This window comes from Toxotes jaculatrix, chromosome 7, assembly GCF_017976425.1.
Source record: "Toxotes jaculatrix isolate fToxJac2 chromosome 7, fToxJac2.pri, whole genome shotgun sequence".
NCBI classification, from domain to species: domain Eukaryota; kingdom Metazoa; phylum Chordata; class Actinopteri; family Toxotidae; genus Toxotes; species Toxotes jaculatrix.
In genome coordinates this window covers 22,024,849-22,048,033 of record NC_054400.1, presented here as the reverse complement: position 1 = coordinate 22,048,033, position 23,185 = coordinate 22,024,849, and the positions used below count along the sequence as shown (strand labels likewise).

The following is a 23,185-nucleotide window of genomic DNA, read 5'->3' as shown; positions in this document are numbered from 1 at the left end:
GTTCTAATTTTTAAATAAACATAGTGTTTGAGTATGCATAGTATGTGTGATATATGCATATGTAGTTTACTTTAGTACACTCTACTTACTGTATATCATGTATATCATTAGATTGTTTTTATATTGCAAATAAAGTATTCATGTTAAAATCACAGTTCCACTTACATCCGTTGTGCAATCGGGTAAAAGGCCTCTCCAAACCAAGCTCCCGGGCTGAATTTCAACCCCAGCCCGCCCTTGGGTGCTAGGCAAGTTAAACCCTGGAAGTTAAAACATCTTACAACACTTCCACATGCAGCAGGGGGCGTACCACACTGGCCATGGCCTCATCCTAGCTGGAGCCCCACTCAGACAAATGCAGCTACCTCACACACAGACAAATACATGTTTAAATGTTGAAACACTGAGCAATGTTGACTAACATGCTTTCTCTTACCCTCTGATGATCCTCTGGAGCAGCTCATCCTTCCTGCAGAGAAGGCACATGCATACACACACACACAAACGGGCTTTGGATATTAAACCTGGAATTTTAGACATTCAGCAACACTTCAAGGTGCAGCTGAGGGCCCACACTGGCCAAGGCCTTATCCACACTGCTGAACACACACCCTACACCGACCCCAGGGCCATCCACACCGACAACTATCCACAATCAAGCCTGACAACACGACACACGCAACTCAACCCATGCTGCCAACACCATCTGCCCACAGGCTTCCACATACACACAGTTGTGTCCGGATCACAACTGCATATATGCTTCCACAGACCGACAACACCGACGCAACGGCCCAGCAATAGCAAAAGCGCGCTCCAAATCTAAGCAGGCCCGAGTGCCTTCCACACACTGAATCCATCCACAACGAAGCCTTGCCAACACTTGGCCAGTCCCAAACAAAGCGGCTATACTGGTTACAAAGCCCATCTCAACCGAGCTAAAGACACAAGCCTGCACTTGCAACGCTCAGATCACACACACGCATAAGTGTAGAGCCGATGAGTGAAGCCAAGCGCGCTGCTCCGCTGGATCTCTTCGTCCGTCCTGCGGAAACCCGGCACATAATGAAACATGTTAGCCTCTGGTCCCAAATCAACTAAAGCTCTGCATTTTAAACATTCTGTGTGGGCCTTACCTGGCCTCCACGTTGGCCATTTTTCCTCTGGATTGCTCCGGACACGTGAGCCGCCTGTCTCTGGCTCACACCGAAGTTCCAGCTCCACTAGGCCTGAATCGTCTCTCTGCTCTCGGCCACAGCTTTCACTGTATACCAGAAAGTACAATAACAAATAACCCGTTAAACATGAACACACAGGCTTCCTCTGTCTACAGGTAACGAGTTCAGCTCGCTCCACTTACCAGAAAAAGAGCTTGGACAAAGCAGAACGTTACAGAGGCATCCCGTATTCCACTGGAGACTCGAGCCAGCGTCTCCCCGCACCTGCAAAAAATTTCTGACCTGCAATTGGCTGAGCCCTCTCCTCCCCGGTCATGGGCAACAGGTACGACTGATTTTTGGCGCGGCTCAAACTGGACTCTGATTGGACGGAACTAATGGGTTAGGTGGTAAGAGGGACCTGCGGTCACTGCCCTCATAAAGCAGCAGTAACGTCTGAATGGGGGTTCAACACAGGTGTGATCACAAATTCACTTTCAGTCTGACTCCATGGCTTTATGCATTAAACACTTCAATCAGAATCAGTTTTATTGGCCAAATTTATGCATACACACAAGGAATCTGACTTTGGTTTCCCTTTGCTCTCAGGCACTACAAAACAACAACACAACCAACAGAACAACTATTTTTTTGCCACAAATACCAATGGTGCAATGGGTCAGTCTGAATCTGGATAATGCAAACTACATATGTCATATAAGGTGTTCAAAAGCAAACAAAGTCAACCAGTGAATCTGCTGTCAATTGTCTTCCAACATGGTTATTATAACCATGTTACAATATGAAGTTTACCAAAAGTTCCCTACTTCAAACGGGCCACAGTGAATTTCTTTCAAAGGTGTGTGTCACCTGTGGCCTTCCCAGTAAAGAAATATCAAAAGAGGCAACACAACAGAGTTTATTTGGTGACAAGAAGCGCCAACAAGCCACGGACACAGAAAGTGAACCTGCCCAACAGAATGTAACTGACATAAGATAACATAAGACAGCACTTAATTGATCCCACAGCAGGGAAATTCACTTGTTAGGCAGCTCACAAGCACAAACAGGAGAAAAGAAAAGGATAAAGTGCAGAAGTGTGCATGCGATTCAAGTATAAGGAACAATGTGCAAAAAAAATAGCATTTACAATCTAAAGAAAAAAGGAAAGTTACAAAAAGCAAAATACAAAAACAGTAAAAACTAGTAAAAACTGGCAATATACAAATTTACATGATGGTGGAGGGGTGAAGAGTAGGATCCTGTGGGAGAGAGGAAAAAAGATTTTATATATATGTATGTATTTATGTATCCTTCCTACATTGTGCATGTCTAAGTCTGCCGCTGAAGGAGCTGCTCAGTGCTTCCACAGTCTGGTGCAGGGGGTGAGAGGTGTTGTCCTTAATGGATGCCAGCTTGGCTAACATCCTCCTCTCACCCACCTCCTCCACAGCGTCCAGCAGGCAGCCTAAGACAGAGCTGGCCCTCCAGACCAGCTTGTTCAGTCTCTTCCTGTCTCTGTCTGTGCTGCCTGCTCCCCAGCAGACCCTGGCATAACGTGCAGCGGAGGCTACCACACAGGCCTTGTTTAGCCGTGGCTAAAATAATCTGGCTGTCAGGTTCCAGGGACATTTTGGTTGGGTGCACCGCTCTGACAGGAACCAGGCTACCTTCTTCTTCTTCCTGGCCGCTGGATTCTACCGTTCGCCCAAACGCGAGATGATTATAAATAAATAACAGTAGGTGGCGAAAATCCTGCAGCCGGTAGCAGGCAGCAGGTCTCCATTAAATAAAAGTAGAAGAAAACAATGACAACATCCGGTGGACACGAGAAAACTGTCCTTTTTTTTTTCGTCCTTTTCGTTTCTTCGTGATTTTGTATTTTGTTACGCTAAGCAGAGAAAGAAAATCTAAGCAATTTTTAAATTTCGAGGACTCTCTTAAGACCCACAAAAAAGTTAAATGCCTCGTATTTCAATTTTGTTTTTTGTATTTTAAAACGAAAATCAAATAAGCAGTGGTTTTTTTTAATATCAGCGTTTGAAGGAAAATTCAAATACCAAAAGATACATCTTTACTGCTCTTCTTTAATCTTTGAGTAGGAAGACGATGAAGGGAGCATGATGGACACAGGGCCCACTGGACACAAGTGAAGGGGCCCATGTGATCACAGGAACAATGGCCCAGAGTTTCCAACATTTTCTGTTGGAAAGTCAATGAAATGACAAAAAAAGTCACAAAACAACAATAACACATAAAAGTGTCTGACAAATGGGGACGACAAACACACAGAACAACTACAGAGAGCAAAATGACTTCAGACAGACACAAAATGACAACACTGACACACAAACTTCAAATGACTACAAACAGATGCAAAACAACCACAAACATCACACAATGCAAAACAACTTCAGAATTACTAGATTCACAAAACAACCACAAAGAGACACAGCCTTGTCTGTTTCCAGTATGGGTGTGTTGCTCCTCTGTAGGAGGGGTGGGCAGCCCTTTGACATGTTGACTGTCTCATAACTGGTCCATGGGGGGAGGTATTGTACTGTTGGTCTATTTGTGTCTCAAGGTGTTTCCTTAAGCTTACGAAAACTGAGTGACATTGAATCACAAATGAAGCCTCTGGATGACATTTTGATACCAAAACAGAATTTATTTGCGTAATCAGACTAGTGGTGAGGAGTCTCACTAATCAGGACTATTGACATTCGAAGTGAAAAGAAAAAGTGAACAGACCAAAAAAAAAAAAATCAAAGAAGGTATGGCTTTGGTTAAATAACACACTACTAAACTGATTCGAAAAGACAACTGTTACATGATCTCTTAAATAGAGTGAGAAAAGATTTAAGGCTCTAGAATTCCCTGAACAAGACCCAATATAACTGCTGCATGTCATGATTAACCATGTACAGGCCCAACCTGGTGGTCATACAGTAGATGCTACTCAGATGCTGAGGGAAATGAGTCACCTTATAGTCCTACGATTTAATTTAACACACCAGCAGGCTCTCGTTTTTTTTTTTTTACAGTCTACATTTTTCAGTGGACTCACAGACTAATGACATGAAAATATAACTGTGAACTATTGACCTGTTATCAGAAGTTGCCAGTGTTATTAGACATGGTACTGATACTATGGCACAGACGGACTGTTGATGTAAGAAAGATGCTGAAATGCAGAGTTGCTAATCCACAGTTGCATAGAGTTACTGGAGTATCACAGGCACATTTACATATTTTCTTGCATTATGTACTACCCCTTTGAAAACAGTGAACATTCATCAGCTTCTCAATACAGTAATGACACCAAAAATATCAAAGTATCTTTGCTATGCCTTCTCACCAGCCCCCTCCCTCTTCGAATGAGTGGTTATTAAACACATGTACATGCTAAGCATCCCGGCGCTTTGCTTACAACATAGCTGCACTGGATATTTACAATACACTTCTCAAAATGTATTCGGAAACAGTAATGGAGTAGTGTAAGAGATATTCTCCCAATATTTTGTGAGGTTCCACTTCACTGTGTGAGACAACTGCAAGAAACTATTTTCTCTTTTCTTCAGTGAAAACATAAGGAATGATTTGGCAGCACAAAAACGTGAGGTTTACTCAAACATGTAATTGAGAGCGAATACCGCAGCTACTGGTGGATGGCGACATATTGAGTTTCTTCATTGACAATCACTGTAAAATATTCATCCATACATGGTTTTGCCTTTGGCTTAAAAAAAAAATGTGTGTGCTTGAGATTCCAACATCAGAAACTGTAAAACCGATTCTCACTTCTTGATTGGCTTAGAACAGAAACTAGAAACTCACTCTAGTATCAACACTTCATATCAGGATGTTTTCTCAGGCACTACAATCAATTTCACACATACAAAAGAACTGTGAACGACGACTCGGCCCATTTTTCTTTAAACCATCGGTTCAATCCAACTGTATATCACAGAAAACAAGTATCTAAAAGCTTTCTACTCTCATCAATTGTAAAATTGTTTCATGGTTTCTAAAATGACACTCAACCAGTGAGCAACAATGTCAAACACGCAGAGTATTTCATGGATTTTTACAGTGTTCAATAAGATTTCACCACCTTCTATAAAGAAAAAAATACCTAAAAAGATTTGAAAGCACAATGAAGTGAGACTTACAAAAAAAAAAAGAATGACAGCTCTTTGCCTGTGGAAAATGTCCAACACATCCCAGGTTCATGTTCTGAAAAATTTTCAACGTCCTTTAAATACTGAGCATGTCTGCATCACACTGAGGCCTATAGACCAACTCAACACCCATAAAAGCTTCTAAAATAAACTGCTGTCGGTCTAAAAAAAAACAAAACAAAAAGGACGATTTTCCACATTTCTGAAGGAAATTTTAAAAGTATTTTAGTCTGGCAGAGACAGTATGCTGCTTCAACCACATGCACATCCCCGATCCATACACACTTCCAATGCCATCATTAGAAAACAGACAACTTCCTTTGATACTAACACAATCCATTCTCGCCCTACCTGTGCTAAAGATGATTTAGACGCCTGCCTGAGCCCTGACCCATATGTGCTGCTGCTAAATGCTCTCCCTAACTGAACAGCTTGACGAAGCAGCCATGGCAGTAGGGTTTGTCGTTTTGTTCTTTGAAGGTGCCTTTGTTGAGTTGTTTCAGGCAGAAGGCGCAGACAAAGTGCTCCGGGTGGAACTTCTTGGACATGGCCGTGATGCAGCGGCCTGTGATGGGCTTCTGACAGCCGGAGCAGAGGGAGCCACGGCGCTCGTGGTAGTGCACTTCACAGTAGGGCTGGCCGTCGTGCTCAAAGAAACTTCCGTTCACAAACGGGGTGAAGCACTCCTGTAGGCACACACAGAGGAAGATGCTGTTATTCTCATACTGTTCCTCTTATGACAATCTCTTGTTGAGTCATACAAGCTGTTCGGTGTTGGGGAAGCTCAGGTAGGTTGACAAAAAAAACGCCAGTGTGACAGAAAGGCATGATACAGACCCTGCACACAAAACACTCAGGATGCCAAAGGCAGTTCAGTGCTGAGATGTAATTTTCCAGAATGGCTCTGGCACAGCCTCCACATTTGGGCGCAAACATGTCAAAGTAATCCTTCCTGCAGTAGGCTTTTCCATCCTTTTCATGAAAACCTTCACAGGAAAAACAGAAACAAGACAACAGATCATTCACACAATCCACGATGTAAACGGAAATTATAGATTAAATGTGGAAATTCTGGAGTGTCGCAGTAATGAAGACGTCACAGTACCCTCTGGTCCAAAGAAGGATCCACACTGAGCACAGAAGAAGTGTTCAGGATGCCAGGTCCTATCCAGCGCCGTCACAACTTTCTGTGTGGACACAACAACATTTATTGCTGGATGACTGTGAAACTTCGACAGGCACGATCACACGTGTGAACAGCAGACACTCACATCCAGTATGGGCCCGTTGCAGTAGTAGCACCGTGGGGAGAACAGGTTGTGGTAATCTTTCTCACAGTAAGGCTGTCCTTCACGCTCAAAGAAGTTCCTGGAGCCGATCTCCTCTTGACAGTGTGTGCACACAAAGTGTTCAGGGTGCCATGTGCGGCCCATGGCAGTCACCACCTAGACAAACAGAAAAGATGATTGGGACATTCAGTATGCAAACTCTAAAAATGATTATATCATATAGTTATATTCTAGATATAGTTCCTCAACAGAAGCACCTCACCTGTCCTACGATTGGCTTACAGCAGGCACCGCAAACTCCTTTAGCTACTGTCTGCACACCCAGTTTGTTGAGGTCAGACTGCAGACTACCAAGCATATTGTCCAGCTTGTTGACCTGTGTTGGGGGCCCCCCAGGAACACCACCCTTACCTTGGGCCATTATCTGAAATGGTTCAATTATAAAAAGAGTCATTACATTGAAGATGTGCCTGATACAGACATAAATTTAACTATAAGTCTCAGGTTACTAAGATAAAAAATTATCACAGAGTACTTCTTTTAAGTGTGAAAAAAGGAATACAAGATGGGAGTTCATGCCTGCATTGGAGGGAAGATTGGGTCATACTCTGTTTGGCAGCCTACAGAAACCAGGACTTTAGGTGCAACTGGTGTCACTGGCTCCACTGGTGGAAGCCGTGTTGGGGTTTTAAGAACAGGAGGAGGGGGCTCAGGTTTAGGGGCAGGAGGTTCCTGAACTGGGGCTGGTGGTGGATGTGAAACTTTTATAATCTGAGGAGGTGGAGCGGGAACTGGTTCGTGGATGTGCTGGGGCTGTGGAGGGGGAGAGGGAGGTGGAGGAGGAGGTGGCGGTATAGGAACGAGGGGATGCTGTACAGCGAGCGGCCGCTTAGGTTCTTCTACAATAGGAGGGCGACGAGGTGCTGGGGGAGAGAGAGGAGGGAGCACCTTCCTCACAGGGACAGGAGACTCTGGGGGAATAATGATCTGAAGAAGAAGAGACAGAAGGAAGCAGACACACAGAGGAAAATGTGTAGAACAGGCAAGGTGAATTAATAGGGGGGAAAAAAGCACTTGGAAAAGCTGTTGAGCACGCTAAAGCCAACCTTGTCGACCTCACTGCCGGCCCCGTCGGGACGGAAACGCTGAGGTTTGGACGTGACGATGACGCCCTCAGTCAGCCAGTCATCAGACTGTTTACGTCTCCGCTCTGAGCGGCCGATCCCGAATTTTCCCTGAAGCTCTTCTATGAGGCGGTCCTGAGAACTGTTTTTGTTTACAATGATGGGTCCCATCTTCCTGCGCAGGTGACCATCTCGGTACATGGGATGCACGTTGGGAGTCTCCTTCGTGCGCCTGATCACTGATTTAATCTGAGGTGGAACGATGAGCAGCTTATAATACGTCCACACCAATCATAAACCAGCTGAAGCGGTTACAGCAGAGCTCTGTAGCAGCAGGTGAGTCACACAAATTATGATTTCCAGATCAGTGTCAGGCCGGGAAGCAGTGGTCAGTGGGCTCAGGATCACACCTCATGCACCTCTTGCATGCTCATATCAAATGCCCCCTCACACCAGCCTTCCCAGGCTCTCAAACAACCACTCCAACTTCACGACACAGGTCAGAGGTCACATTCGAGTCCCTCACACAAAACTGGTGCAACAGATGAGGAGGACTGTGGTTTACATGTGCCATGCTGAGTACTGGTACCATCCATCAGTGAGTTACTTGTAAGTGCAGTATCAAAACAGAAACTGCTGATTAGAAACGGCTAGTTTCTATTCCACAAGCTTCTACCTAAGCTTCTACCTGACAACGTATTTTCTCAGAGAGGGTTTCTTTCATCTTTCTTTTTACAAAGCTCAAACATAATACAGCTTTTTCTCTCTAGTTCCTGCCCAGTTAAATGAGTATCTAATTTTTCAGTCAATCAAAAAAAAAAAAAAAAAAATCAGACTAGCAAACTAAGCAATCACTGTCTTTTCTTTGTTATAATGACAGGATAATGGGATGTCTAGTGGCCATTAGTGGCCATGTGGTATGTCTTAAGACACATCCCTTATGGCCTGAACTTCACTGGTTTGATTCCAGCCACGTTACATGTCATTCCCCCTCTCTGTCCACTTGGTCTCAGTCACTTCACAAGAGTCAAACTTACCAGCACCTAAAGCTGTGTTAGTGAGTAAACTAATAGATATAAATATTGGTATCATGTTTTCAAAAAGAAAAACACACGAAGGAATCCCTCTGAGCAGAGGCTGGTGGAGCAGACACTACAGCCTGTACAGAAGCATCAGCCTCACAAGCAAAAACAAAAAACAAAGCTAAATGTGAACAAAACAAGCCCTGCATCTGTCGAGCAGGAGAGGAGATGCATACGTGTCCGGATGCAGAGACTCTGTCTATACTGGGAGTCTGCAGCATGGGTAGGTCCAGGGCTACATCAGGGGTCCCAGGGCATGAAGACGGGGTCATGGACTCATCCATCCAGCTGGCCTCTGTCAACGGGGTCATGCTGCCATCTGTGTACGGCCTCTCAGTGTAAGGCGTCATGGTGCCGTCCAGTCCATCATGGAAGGACATGGAAAGCTCCTCGTCAGCCCAGTCCAGGTCTCCGTTTCCATCAGTGCCTCCGTCCACTGAGTCATCTGTGATGGTGTTGGTGGCACTGGTGAAAGTGTCAGGCTGCACACTGTTTCTGTCCATGGGCAAGATGAGCTCCTCGTGCACCTCCTGCATTCCCCTGCCCAGACAATGCGCCTCCGTCTTCAGCTGTGGTTCCTCCACATATGTTGCCGAGTGATTCTGTGCAAAACTCATTGCTAGCAGCTTGTCCAGTGCCTCATCCAGGGAGGGTTCCACCATGGGGGGCTGCTGCACAGCATAGGGGCTGGCTCTCTGAGCTGCAGGTGCTGGCTCCAACAGGCCAGCACCTGCTGGTGGAGAGGGGACGCTCAACGGAGAGACTGGAGACGGTGAGGATGTTTTTGAGGAAGCATGTGCAGAAGATGAAAATATAGAGGCAGCGACAGGGAGGGGTGAAGGAGTCTTCGGCGCTGAGAGAGGAGGGGTGAGGTTTTTTGATGGAGGTGGAGTAGAGAAATTCAAATCAAGGTCATGAAGAGAAGCCGACCCCTTGCTCATAGTCTCTGGAGCACACGAGAATTTACCGAAAGTATTTGAGGGTGAGACCCGTTCTACAGATGGACTGGGGCACTTGGAGGACTTGTGGTCCAGGACAGTATTAACTGAAGTAAGTGAGGGAGTGGTGGTGGCATTGGAAGGACTTGGGCTATTTCTCATTAGGTTGGAGTTAGACGACGCGGACTGAGAGAGGACCAGCAGAGACTTGGTTTGGGATGACAGCATGGTGGCAGAGACATCTATGACAGAGTCCAGGTCTAGATCACTGGCTGCAGAGAGTGAGGATATAGGACTGTGGGGAGGGAAGCGGTTTGGATGTGGCATCGTCATGCCACCGTCTCCTCCGTCCTCGTCTATGTGCAGCTCTAGACCAGCAGGCAAAGAGAAGAGGGGAGACGCACAGGCAGACGGGTGGGACAGATTAAGAGAAGGAGAAGCCACCGGGGTGACGAAGGAAGAGACCGGAGGATGAGGAGAGCTGGAAGAGGCTCCTGCTGGGTCCAGCAGAGAGCCCAAAGAACTGGGCTAGAGAACAGAGAAATGAGAGAGTGAGCAGAGGAAGAGGAGAAGGAAATCATAGGGAAAATGACAGCTCTCCTAGCTTGAGTCTGTGGATTAATTAAGCTCTTCCACTATTTACTCCTACTGCTTTTTACCTTGAAGTCAGACAAAGAGGCCATCAGCTCATCGAGCTCTCTTGTAGCACAGGAAGCTGAAATTCTGGCTTGCTGCTGCGAGGGGGTGTCCAAATCGCTGTGGCAAGCAGTGGGGCTGGAGAATACAAATTATAATATGATTTGTAATTACATGCAAGTGTTGAAACCTTACTAACAGCAGAGCTCAAAATATCTATTGTCTGAGTTCCCACAAGACTCACTCTGACAAGCCAAAACTATTCTCTAGCTTAGAGCTTTAACAAACCACAGTGACTTCAGAGAACTAGCCTCAGCAGGGATTGTATTACTGCACATCTTCTATTAAAACTTGAAACTGGACACTTCACAGAGAGTACAGCTGACAGGCTGTACGACTGACGGCATGCATTTATGTTCTGCCTGCATGAGAGGAGACAACTCCTTTTTCCTAATAAAGAAAAAACAAACAAGCCAAACAAACTAGGCACCATTTTCATACCACTGTCAATCTGTTTCAATGGTCTTGTCCTGAGAACTGAGAGAAAATCTATAAGAGGCTGGAACTGATTGCTTGGGGGTGCATCCAACAATGCCTTTGAGGACAGATTGTACAAAAGTGTGCACTGTTATCCCCATTTAAATGTTTTGTTCCTCTCTGTTTCCATCAACCCGTCGTCAGTTTGCACGAAAATTGGAAAATTTTTAGGCTTGGCTGAGGTGGAAAGGTCGGTGTGTTCATAAAAGCAAAATGCAGTTGAAACAATCTTCAACCATGAAGCATGTGATCCACATGATATTCACTGAAGAGACAAAGAGTTGCAGCAGACAATAACATCTGACATGTGTGGACCAATGAGGAGAATGTTACCTCCATCAAATAGATATTTCAAATGTCATTTTCAATCCCATTTGCCACATTTGAGGTTTGACTAGTGCCCTTTTCATTACATCTTCCCGTTGTGTCCACTTCTTCTGCAAAGGTTTAATGACAATCGCCTGGAGATGGAGCACAACCAACTGTGTGAATGGAATTAATTCACATTTTCTTTTGCGGACTTTCAGAAAATTCAGTCAAAATCTGAGATACTCTTGGATGGAATGTGTCACGATGTATTACGACAGCAGACTTTTCACCCTCTAATGTGGTTGTTTTTCGGACGAACGAGTGTCATCAGCGTCTGTACCTGGGTGAAGGCACTGATCCCTCCAGCTCGTCCAGCAGACTCTCCACAGTGGGTCGGGTTTCATCCATCCGCGTTCCGTTCCTCTTGGGCTTCTCCTGAGGCGGAGGGCTCACCATGATGTCAGGGCCACTGCCATTCTCATAGTGGGTGATGCTGCAGGAGGGTAAGGGTGGGGCCGCCTCCTCTGTGGACACGTTAGAATTACAACTTACTCTGCTCACCACAAATAAAACCGATAAAGCTGAGCACTTTGTGTTTACCTGTCGTGGGGAATGAAGGGGAGCTCTGTTGCACTGCATTAAGTTCCAGCAGCAGCCTGTCGAGCTCTGAGAGGTTACTGCCCAGGGCAGAGGTCATGGCTGCTGTTGACGAGTCTGATGACTTCTGTTTGTTTGGAAAACTGAAGAGGAGACACAATGAGACAACTGTCAGTCACAACTCCCGGTTTAAAAAAAATACAAATAAAAAATCAATTATGGATGATAAGCTCAAGGTTACACACGCACAACATTTCAAGTGTGTGGCAGGCTACCTGTAGACGTGGTCCTCCTCAATGTGAGACAACGGAGAGCTGCTACTGTCCCTGGACCATGAGCTCTTCTGCGCTGAACCTAATGACTGCACAGGATACATCAGTCAGTTATACTGAAAAATCTTCTGCTGAATTTTTTACGTGGCTTTTAAACGGATATTGTCAGGAGCCATTTAACTGTGTGAGTCTGAACATCACTGCTCGCTTTCATTACTTTACTATAAATTAAGTGTTGTGTGGGATTCTTGTAGTTTCTCGGTAAACAGCTGATAAATCAGTTTTTTGAAGGGGATCAGTTTAGTACACTTTCCCATCAAAGTGATCTAACAGGACTTACCAGCTGAGAGGAGTGGTGGGAGTCCGGCTGATCTATCAGGGAACCATTCAGAGCCTCGGCTGAGGGTGGAGGAGGGACAGGAGGTGGAACTGACACATCCTGGTAGGAATGTCCTCCCGTAGGGATGGAGTAGGGGGTCTCGTCAGGCAAGAACACCGGTCGCTTTGAGATGTGGGACGTAGTTGATTCCAGGTCTGCCAGCAAAGCGTCTGAAAGACATATTTATATTATATGAGTGTTTTGGTTGTCAGGTGCACTAAAGCCTGAGAGGATTTCTTGCACCTCCCAAAAGAAGACATACATAATGAGCAAATAAATAAATGCAATCTTTGTATTTGTTTTTAGAGTCTAGCCCATGTCTTTAAATAACGGTCACACTGGAAAAAATACTACATTTATTCCTGTAACTGTTTTTCTGTTTCAACCTGCAAACACTGATGGGTTGGAGACCAGTTAAGTCTTTACTGGCATTGTTGGGTCCTCTGAGGCGACTGCTGACTGTGGTGTCAGGCTGTAAACAGACAATGGTGGCGAGACAGACCCAGTTTCTCATTCCAACATGTCACCAAAAAAAGATTTCTCCTCAGCATATATCATCCAATGATAAAGGCCCAGTCACCACCACAGCATGGCTCTGTACATCACTGAGCCCAGAGTACATACCTAAACCCATTAGGCCTTTATAAAATATCTCTCTGAAATCCCCAACATACCTTTTCCATCAGTCCACACTATAAATACAACCCTGCTGACAATGAGAGCTACCTGTCATTAAGATCAATCTGTCATTTCAACGTGTTATAGCTCCATGAGTAATGTATTCATGTCTTTGACTAGACTCTGTTTTATGGGTACAAGTGTGAACTTAACAAGTCAGGCTGATAGGAACAAAGAAGCAGACGGACAGAAAGTGTTTCTGAATCCTGTCCAGGGCTGAGGGGGCACAGCGTTACCCTGCTGAGTGTTTGGAGGAACGCAGGAACAAAATAGACTCTTACATCACACAGTCCATCCATCCATCCTCAGCCTGTCCAGAATAGACTGCAATCACCTGCTGCATACTGTTACACTATAGAGGTTTGGACCTGTTACAGTCTGTTTCAAGGAATCACTGCACATTTAAGCTCATAATGCCAAAAATACAAATACAAAGAAATGGAAAATTGTCCAAATAATCAAGAAGATAGACTTCTAAACAGGCTCCAGCCGCTTCTAAAATAGAGTCTATGCAGCAGAACGTGTCCCTCTAAACATGGACTTTGTTCGTGGATGAAAACTTTTATTTCCCCTCCTGCCAGAAAGCTATTTCAAGAAACAACATTAGAATACAAAAGGAATAAAATGTAATTAGCGATGCTTTGAAAAAGTCACACAAACGGCTTCAGCTTTCATCTAAATTCTCCAAATACTACACCATTAATTCCAACAAAGTTGAGTCAAAGTAAATATTTAACTTAAGACTTAAAGTCTTGAGCAGATGAGGCCACCATACTGATAAATGCAGAATATCAGAAAAATCAAGTCAGGTCTGGTACAGGCTACATAGCTTTTTCTTTCGCCTGTGTCTTTTGATAATAACAGACAAAAACAGCAGGTCAGATTAATCCAGAAACACAAACATTTAGTGTTTAAATCATTAGAAAGTTCATTATCTGTACTCACTTTTTTTCCCACCTGCTGTACCTGTAATATCCTCCAGCCAGAGTTATGTGTGTGTGTGTGTGTGTGTGTCTATGTGTGAAGTAGTCAGCAGTACAGACAAAGATAGTGTGAGCAACAAGGAGCGATAACATGCTGCCAGTCTGCTGGGGGGAGAGGGGGAGTGGTCTGAGGGCCAAAATTGGGTGACAGTATTCTTTCAACAACAGTATCCTTTCAGTGGCCCTATATCTAATAACAAACACGGGAAATCTAACTCATTAATGCTTTCTCATTCACAAATTCCCATTTACAGAATGAATACGGACATATGAACATGTGTCGGACTTTAAACCTTCAACTCAGACAAATTCAGTTAAGTTTAAAGGTTAAGTGTTATAAAGTCTCACAAATCTCTACATTTTGAATTCCACTTTATTCAGTCACGAGTCTTCATCATAGTCTTTGGTCCAAAGGGAAATCTCGCCCAGAAGCTAAACGTTTTAGCCATGAAGTTTGACATAAACCGCATGGGAGCACAAGCCTATTTAAAGCGGTAAGCTCAGTAAGTAGCCCATGTCTGTGCAAATGTGCTGAAATATCACGACCAGCTCAAAATAATCTGCACCTGGTGCTGGCATGCTAAACAAGGTCTTACTGAAGTTGACTTTGTCGCTCATAAAACAAAGCCTCCATATAGAAAAATACCACAATTGGTTTCAGGACAAAGGTGACTCATCTAAAATCCAGTGCAGGATTTAGATTTAGATTCACGTTTCTCTTGTAGCAGACCTTAAAAGCTTCCAGGTTTTTGTTTTTTTTTTTAAGAAAATGCCCTAAGACTTACTAATTATGGTAATGTATTCCTAGAAAGTTCTTCATGGCCTTGACAGAGAAGACAGCCATACTGCCCAAGGCCTTCCAAAACACTTGGAGATGGAGCCAAGTTTTTTGAGACTCCTTCTTTAATAGTGTCCTTGCACTTATTACACCCCCCCCCCCCCCCCCACCCCCCCACCCCGCTGATCCTACACATCTGTGAGTCAGGCCCAGGCTCATGAAGTCCAGAGAAGATCTACACAGGGGACATCCATCACAGTTAGACTCATTGTTTAAATCAAACTATAATGGCTAATGCATTAATGCATTCCTTGGCGGGAACTTTACAGCCACAGTAAGTTTTAAAGCCCTATCTGGTAGATGTTTTCTGTGACTATAGCCAGTTTTTCTTTTGTAGCTTTTTGTTTTTTATGTTTACATGTTACTTTCAGCCCTTCCCAAAACATTCCCTTGATCCTGCAGGAGGATTTAATGCTTGTCTTTATCTTATGTGATAGTGAACTGAATATGTGAATAACAAAACAAGTGATGTGCTTTAGGAAACTGTGGAAATTTGTGGGGGGGTTCCACATTAAAAAAGAAGAGAAATACATCAGCAGATTAATCAATGATTTAAAAAAAAAAAACAAACATCAGTTGCAGTCCTAAAATGGATGGCAATATAATCACAGTGAGAGATGCCCCAGCATGGATTTTGCCATTTCTATATCAAGATAAAGACCAAAACAGGACATTAGGAAGGATCTGTAACACAGTCAGACCTGTTTAAATTTAGAATCAGAAAAGTATAATTACTAAATCCAAAATTTCCAGCTCATGTCCTTTTGTAGCCTTTGACCAAGCAGCCTGCAGCACACACGTACACCATTCTCAGCTACATCTCTTTTATACCATTTACTGCAGATCATAAAAGGATAAAGACTGAAGATGCTACTTAAGTTTTCTTGCTTCCTTTATTTCCCTGAGGAGGGCAGCATTGAATCTGGCATGAGGACGGACAACAGGCCTTCATCGGCCTCAGACGAGTTTGGTACACGAAGAGTTAGAAGCATTAAGAATGCAAACATGCACTGTAAGCCAAGTAACAGGCTAATCTTTTCCATTCCAGACAGGGGGTAGGAGCCACAGCGGACAAAGTCCAATTCTGCTCTAACAGCATCCTGACTCAATAGTCCATTGTGCAAGGTCTGGAGGAATAAAGTTGTCATCAAAAAGGACATGACTGGGACTAATAATTCAAGATGAATATCATCAAATCTCAGTGAAACAATATACAGATTTACTTAAACAGTAGCTCGCTCTGTCAGGGGATCCATCTGTGGTCCCACTGTGGTAACTAATCTCCATTATGTTCAGCAAACAGCTCTGAAGTTATGTGGATAGTGTACACATTCCTGTGGCAGTGGGTACATGTACAGTCTTGCCTGTGCACACCCCCTCCTCACCCAAGGCCCTGCCATGGTCCTGCAGTGTTTATCAGATGGGAGTGAAGGTGCATGGGGAATTCCTCACATTCCTCTGTCTGCTTCGGGAATCAAAATGACGCTTTGTAATAAAATCTACTCAAGCAGAATACACATTCCTCCAATACCGCTGGACTCTAGGTAGAGAGCCGGTGAGGAATGTGCTCGAATACAAAACACCATCTGTCAGTCCAGAAAATGAAAATAATGTGTTGACAATTACAGGACCCATTCCACTAAGTACAGCATGCTTTGAATTCCGGGGTAAGGGAGATGTCAATGTTTTTACTGCCCATTTCCCACAGAGCGTGGAGCACAGTGCAGGCAGACAGGCAGGGAAGGAACCGGGACGGTCTAATCTTTTCTATTAACATGTGGGCAACGGTGATGGGCCACCAGGATCCACAGCTCACCTGTTTATAGCCAGGGAGCAAAAGAGCAAAACTGGCCACCGCCCCACCACGAAACCCTACCCCATCAGGCCAACCCAACACGATATTTATATCAAACAAGACAGGCAGGGGCCAGGGAGAAGGGGCGGAGGATGAGATGCCAGTGAGACAGGCTGGGGAAGGCTGGGTAGAAACCAGTGACAGAAAGACAGAGAATGTGCATGAATGAGAGAAAATGGACCAACAGCAAAAACAGATCCAATGATGGACCAAGAGAGAAATATTTAAATAAATGTCAAGCCTCGCAGCTTACAAATGACAACCTGTTTCTACAGTACAACACACGGACACATACAGACAAAAGGATGAATGAGTGTAATAGCATACTATCAGAAAGACAGAGGCATCTTAGGGTGACTACTTCAAAATAAACATACCTAAAAATACACTGCCAAGCAGCCCCATATCCGAAAGATGACACCCCCCTTGAGAGAACGCTGGACCAAAATAAAAGCACTTCCCCACAGACCAGTAAATCAGATGATAGGGGAAAGTCTAAAGACTGATGTAACACCCAGTCACTGAGGACACATTCATAGCCATGCATGTGTGAGGACTGTATGTCAGTGAGCGGTCTTTTGTGCCGTACGACAGTGCAATCGGACAGAATGAGGAAGACCCCAGAAAGAAAGGCCATCTTGTCTTTCTTGTAGTAAAACACTGACTGAAACATCCAGCCATGCTCCAGGCATGTAGACATCCTATAGAAAAAGAGGACAGGAAACAGCTAAAATCGTGATTGCTTCAGTAAGCTGCTAACGACTATCTACACAGCTCAGTTTTTTGTACTTGAGCTGATACCAGTTTACCAAAATTATAGGAGTTTTATATGAGTTTTTTTTCCCAAATACCTTACCTTAGAGAAAATAAACATGTCTCTTCACAAAACCCTTTTGTTAAATTTAATACATGAAACTAGCTGTCTCAAATAATAAATACCGTCTAAAACATAGCAGCTGTACATGAACTTTGACTAAATGAAATACAACCTAGGAGACTACAACTGTTACAACTAACAGTTATTTTTACTGATCAACTGCTAATTTATTTTCCCTCACAAACAGTCCAAAATACAAAGATATACAATTTACAAAGACATATGACAAAGAAAAGCAATATGTCTTCTCATTTGTGAAACTGCAACCACAGCAACCTTTGGTCATTTTTCACTATTTTCACTTGAAAAATGACAGTTTTAGTTTAAACTGGTAAGTTAAAACTGCATGGTCACAAGTTAAGTAAAAATGATGATTCCAGCTTTTGGTACGTGATAGTTCTCACACTTTAGAGCCATTGTCAAATGTCACTACAAAGTAAGTATGAAACAAACTGCATCATAGTGCAGCTTTAGTATTTAGAAAACAGAAGTGAGATTTCCTGTGCTGCTCTACAACATGAAGCTCCCCCATCTCTGAGCATGTCCTCGGGTGTCCTCAGCTTGAGTAATGTCAGAAAAATCCAGCAGGGACTTGGATTCCTACTACATTACCCAGACCTGTCAGGAACATAATCAGCACTGTTCTCTGAGCCAAGTTACAAAGCCTGGAACAAGGAAGGTGTAGAAACAGCATGGCAAGAGGAAAAGAGCAAAGGGTGCTGCGACTGAAGCAGCAATGTGTTAACACAGCATTTACAAGTGAAAACGCTGTCCTGGCGTTTGAAGGCCTACAGCTGCCCCCTCTACCAATGTTTGCTGGCCTCCAGCACCGACTCTGCTCATTGTTTTTCTCCTCTGTTTCCTCAGGATGTGGGGCAGGGTCTGTTGCTTAAGCGATGAGGTCAGCCATGCAGCTCTCTCTTCCCCAGACCCAGAACAGGATGGGTGTGGAGCTCGGGAACAAGACTGATTTACAGTCAGGAGCTTCTCTAGCCTAGCAGGCGAGCCCACTGGTTAGGGGCGGTATGCACTAACCTTGCAGCTCTCATGGGGTGATGATAGCTAGTCTGGTAACACTAAGTCTGAGCTGCCGACACACTGGGACACAGAAACCACTAAAGACCTTCTAAGACCTTTTGGTATGCTGTGCAAACGCTGTAAACATTTAGGACCATGCTGCTTCTACAGCAGCCAACTCCTGCCTGGAGAAAATGGCCTTCCTCTATAAAGTGATCAACTGATACGGTTACAGTAAATCTAACAGGACTGACTGCTGCGTGTTTTAAAAAGGCATGTGTAGCAGGTGCTCAGATGATTGCAAGAATGTGTTGCAATGGCAGGTTACTGCATACTACTGTGTGTTATTCCTTCTTTAATCTATTTCCTCTTCAGTGTTTTACTTGCTGAGCCTCACTGGTGTATCAAATAATGCAATGCTGTGGTTGCTGAATATATTGTTGAAATATTTTAGGGACTAAACCTTGATTTTGTAAGACCTAAAGATTGCACCTTTAGGTCCTTAGAATTTCAGTTTATATTGTGATTTAATCGTGCAAATAAACAAATATGCAGTTAATCAAACTGACATATAGTGAACGTGGGGCCCCTGGGCCAGTTGCCCACTTTTTCCAGTCGATAATAGAGGGAATTTACAATCAAAAGGAATCTATCATGCTTGAGTGTGATTCTCCCTTTAGTCATGGTCCACCAGCATAATGTATGGATGTACTAATCTATTTTCTTCAGTGTTAACCTGCAGACATGGAGCTGGGCGTTCACAGCCCAGTGAGGTCAGTCTGCCTGAATCTCACACGATCCTGAGGAATTCACAGAGAGTCGAGTGGTGGCTTCTTATCCCGCAAACATGAAACACAGAAGCAGGACACGGTCACTTATGGTTTAAGGGCCACATCTGGGTGAGGACTTGTCCCCTGGGCCACATCAGTAACGACCTGGCCAGGACTGTAAAAGACTGATCGGAGAAAACCTCTGGAAAACTCTGACTCAGAGGCACGGGCTGGAAGAGTGCTCACAGTCTGCTGAGGGAATTCCCTTCCTCTAGTGGTAACCAACACGAGCAGATCAATATACACAGATTGAAAGAAGATGAAAAGAGCAGTGTGTGATTAGGTTTCCCAGCAGCTTCGTGTAGACCTGTCAATCATTGGTGAGCCTCAGGACAAGGACCTGTGGGGGCTTGTTAGCTGGGAGTTTACTGGAATTTCAATAAGCCATGGTCACAAAGTATTTACAAGTATTTAACATGGTTTGTTTTGCATATTTAGGGAGGACATGGATGAGGACAAGGGGTTTTCTAGATGATGTGTAAAAAAAAGTTTAGATTTTCATAGCAGAGCAGTTGAAAGTCATTTAAAATTTATGATTTTGTGACTGTCAGGCTACCAGGCATTAAAGCTCAATGACCTTTTTAACAGTCTCTAAGTGTCTGCAATCACCAGAGGACTCATGTTTGAGGAAGAAAGACTGAAACCACCAGCCGTCCCTCTGGTGGCATGGAGCTGAGAGTAGTAGTAGGAGGTAAGTCGTGACCCAGAGAAGATCTGGCCTTGGACCCTGACACACAGTGATGTTCCACATTCCTCAGCAGCCTCGCCCTCAACTTCAGTCCGCTGTTCTCACTACTTCAGTGAGACTGCATGCTCCCCCTCAACCAACAATCAGCCCTTTCACTAGCCCACAGCAGCTACAGTATCTAATGTGCCCTGGAGGTATTCTCACAGCAGGCTCAGCTCAAAATATGGCCCATCGTCCCTCCACTTAAACAATTCACAAATCCATTTTGCTGCCTTTCCGCTTTGGGAGACCAGCACAATGGGAGCATTCCTACAGATACCTGGCAGGCACAACAAGTGATTTATTCTGAATTAGCAAGGTAAATATAGCAAACTGACCAGCTGGTAAAAACTATAACAACAAAATTAGAAGTTCAGAGGTTCAGTGCCAAAGGTCAAGGGCCGATGAACTGAGAGGTGACTGGTTAGAGAGGCACAAAAAAAATAGATGGAGCTGACAGACCGCATGGACACAGTGAGGATACATGATTGATTGCCCTCAGTGCAGCTATTAGATACATATAAGTGTCTTATAGCAGAGCTCAGAGGATTAGTTAATTAACTGATTAGTCAGTCCACAGAAAAATAATGGTAACATCACTGCTCTGAAGTGAGGATTTCCTGTTTTTCCATTTTATATCACTGATAATTGAATATCTTTGGGTGATGGACGGTTGGTCATACAAATCATGCACACTGAAGATATCACTCTGGGCTCCACCACAACTTGTGATAGGCATTTGTTACTATTTTATGAGATTTTATTAATGGTATTAAATAAATCATTCATTAAACAAAAAATAATCAACATATTAACTGAGATCATTAGGTGCATTAGCTTTAGTTAACTTATTGGTCTCAGTAAATGATAATTTCCCAAAATAGACACAAATAACTTGAGAAGTCACACCAAATCACACCAAAATCAACACTAAACATCAAATTCAGGCACCATCAAAGTGACAGAAAAATCTTGCTTGTACCTTGTACGTTTATGCATTTTGGCAGAAAACCAAACATGGTCGGAGGTCATGTTCTACTCAACAACAAAAAAGTCTGACAACTGGTGAATTTTAAAATGTACCTACCACTTTGGCTGGTAGCCAAAAATGGTAGTTTGTGTCTTTTAACCACGTGACATGAAGACACGTCTAATTATTAATGTAAAATGATCAATCAGTTAACCAGCACAAGGGGTTTGGATCCCCAGCAGCTGCCCCTATTCAAGGTCTGTCATGCATTCCTGGCAGTAGACAGATACTGGCAGGGCTACACCAATCTAACACATAAAACCCGCCCTGTGGCAGAAATCAACAGGATAACAGCACAAGGACAGGAAACTACCACTGACCACTACTGTTTCACATCCTGGCTATAACTAAGTAGAAAGTGTAGTCAGCACCTTTGATATAGCAAGCATAGCATTACAACTCCCACATGTTCAATTAGACACTGTATTTTACACGTAGTTAAACTTCCTTTTTTCCCTCTTGGCCTCACAACACCTTTGCCAAGGCTTTCCATTTGAAAAAAAGGGAAAACAAAGCAGACTGTATGCTCAGTAATTAAAGTATCACTAGCATTTAAGGCTGCTCCATCAGACTGGAGTTACATTATGCCAAACCAGGGCTGAGCTCACATTGTGCTGTACTGAGCAGTCTAAATGGGGAGGCCTGTTGACTCCACCACTTCAAAGCTGGAATGAATAGCCTGGGGGCAAAAGTTGAGGAGGTAATGTTAAAGCTCTATGTCAAAATGTCAGCCAAATATCTCCTCCCTCTGGCACACATATCGATCAAAACCAGTTGATTTAAATGAGCAGGACACCGTGTTATTATCAGCAACATTCACGTACGACACGACAGGAGAGAGTTTAAAAGGAGGTGGTGGTAAAAGGCTAGCGATGTCCAGCCGCTAAGTTACTACGATGCTTATCTAAAAAAAACAAAGTGGGTAAAAAACATGAAATGTGTCAAACATTCACTCAGCTTCACTGCAGTTTAACACTCTGGTGGGAATTATCCAGCTTTTCCAGACCTATGTGACCACACTGGGGCCAGAAACTGTCTTTTCAACGTAAAATCTCGTCGTAACGTTTCACTCCTCCACCCTGCTATCCGCTCCTCACTGAGCGCTGCAGGAAAACATGGAGCTTTTAAAAAACGACCCCACAACTTACCTAAATCGTCCATAGCGGCTGCCTGGTTGTGGCCTGTGTCAGTTTCGTGTTTGGTGAGCCTCTCGACTGTTTACGAAGTCTGAATTTTCCTCCCAGAACTTCACCGCTCCTTCCCCTGGAAGTTGGTCAGGATAGCTCTCGTGAACGCGCCGCAATATGTGCATGTGTACTTCCCCACTTCCCTGGAGCGCGCGCTCCGACTGAGGCGCAGTGATGAGCGACATCTATTGGCCACAGACTGGAACTACACATTAGATACTACTACATACATTAGATGAGTGTTGAAAAGAACTGTACAGTGAATTTGTGTATACACAGTAACGTAAAATACAGGTATAAACAGGTGATAAACAGGATACATGTAATGGTATGCAGTATACAGAATCTGAAAGTTTTGATTTGAAAGTGCAAAAAGAAGGTGCACATATTTACCATTTGTAAACGTGTTCCAGTCATAACATTGAGTTTAAATTGAATGTAGTCACTAATACAGCGACAACAGTGACAGGCATGGTTAAATTATCCTGCTAAAGGTCACCGGCAGAAAGAATTTCAAGGCAGGCCAGATTTATGTTTATTATACAGGTTGGCACCTTCATAATAGTAGTACATTGCATTATTAGTAAGAACACTGAGCCTCAGTTTATACATTATCTACTGTATAATCCACATCGGAATCAAGAAAAGAAGGAAAAACACTG

At 43.8% G+C, this 23,185-nt stretch overlaps 1 protein-coding gene across 2 annotated transcripts; it reads right to left on the bottom strand.

Moving 5' to 3' along the window:
- Positions 1–4,142: 4,142 nt before the first annotated feature.
- Positions 4,143–22,623, bottom strand: LOC121184436 (paxillin-like). Of its 2 annotated transcripts, XM_041042086.1 has the most exons (14): positions 22,485–22,623; positions 12,463–12,671; positions 12,126–12,211; positions 11,854–11,993; positions 11,594–11,777; positions 10,431–10,545; positions 9,010–10,299; positions 7,734–8,000; positions 7,207–7,614; positions 6,890–7,051; positions 6,610–6,783; positions 6,444–6,525; positions 6,176–6,324; positions 4,143–6,024 (listed from the first exon to the last, which is right to left on the bottom strand). In XM_041042086.1, exons 1-14 carry the CDS (start codon positions 22,495–22,497, stop codon positions 5,758–5,760), a joined length of 3,546 nt encoding a protein of 1,181 aa, XP_040898020.1. In that variant the 5' UTR covers positions 22,498–22,623; the 3' UTR covers positions 4,143–5,757. The 2 variants fall into 2 exon arrangements, with proteins under 2 accessions (XP_040898020.1, XP_040898021.1); XM_041042087.1 differs by lacking the exons at positions 7,207–7,614; positions 7,734–8,000; positions 9,010–10,299.
- Between the last annotated feature and the right edge of the window lie 562 nt (positions 22,624–23,185).

Bases quoted from the DNA above. Each gene is read 5' to 3' on its own strand.
- LOC121184436 (XM_041042086.1), bottom strand. The intron at 10,300-10,430 runs GTAAAAAGCAGT...TCTGTTCTCTAG, and splicing joins CCTCTTTGTCTGACTTCAAG to CCCAGTTCTTTGGGCTCTCT. The intron at 6,784-6,889 runs GTGAGGTGCTTC...CTGTTTGTCTAG, and splicing joins GTAAGCCAATCGTAGGACAG to GTGGTGACTGCCATGGGCCG.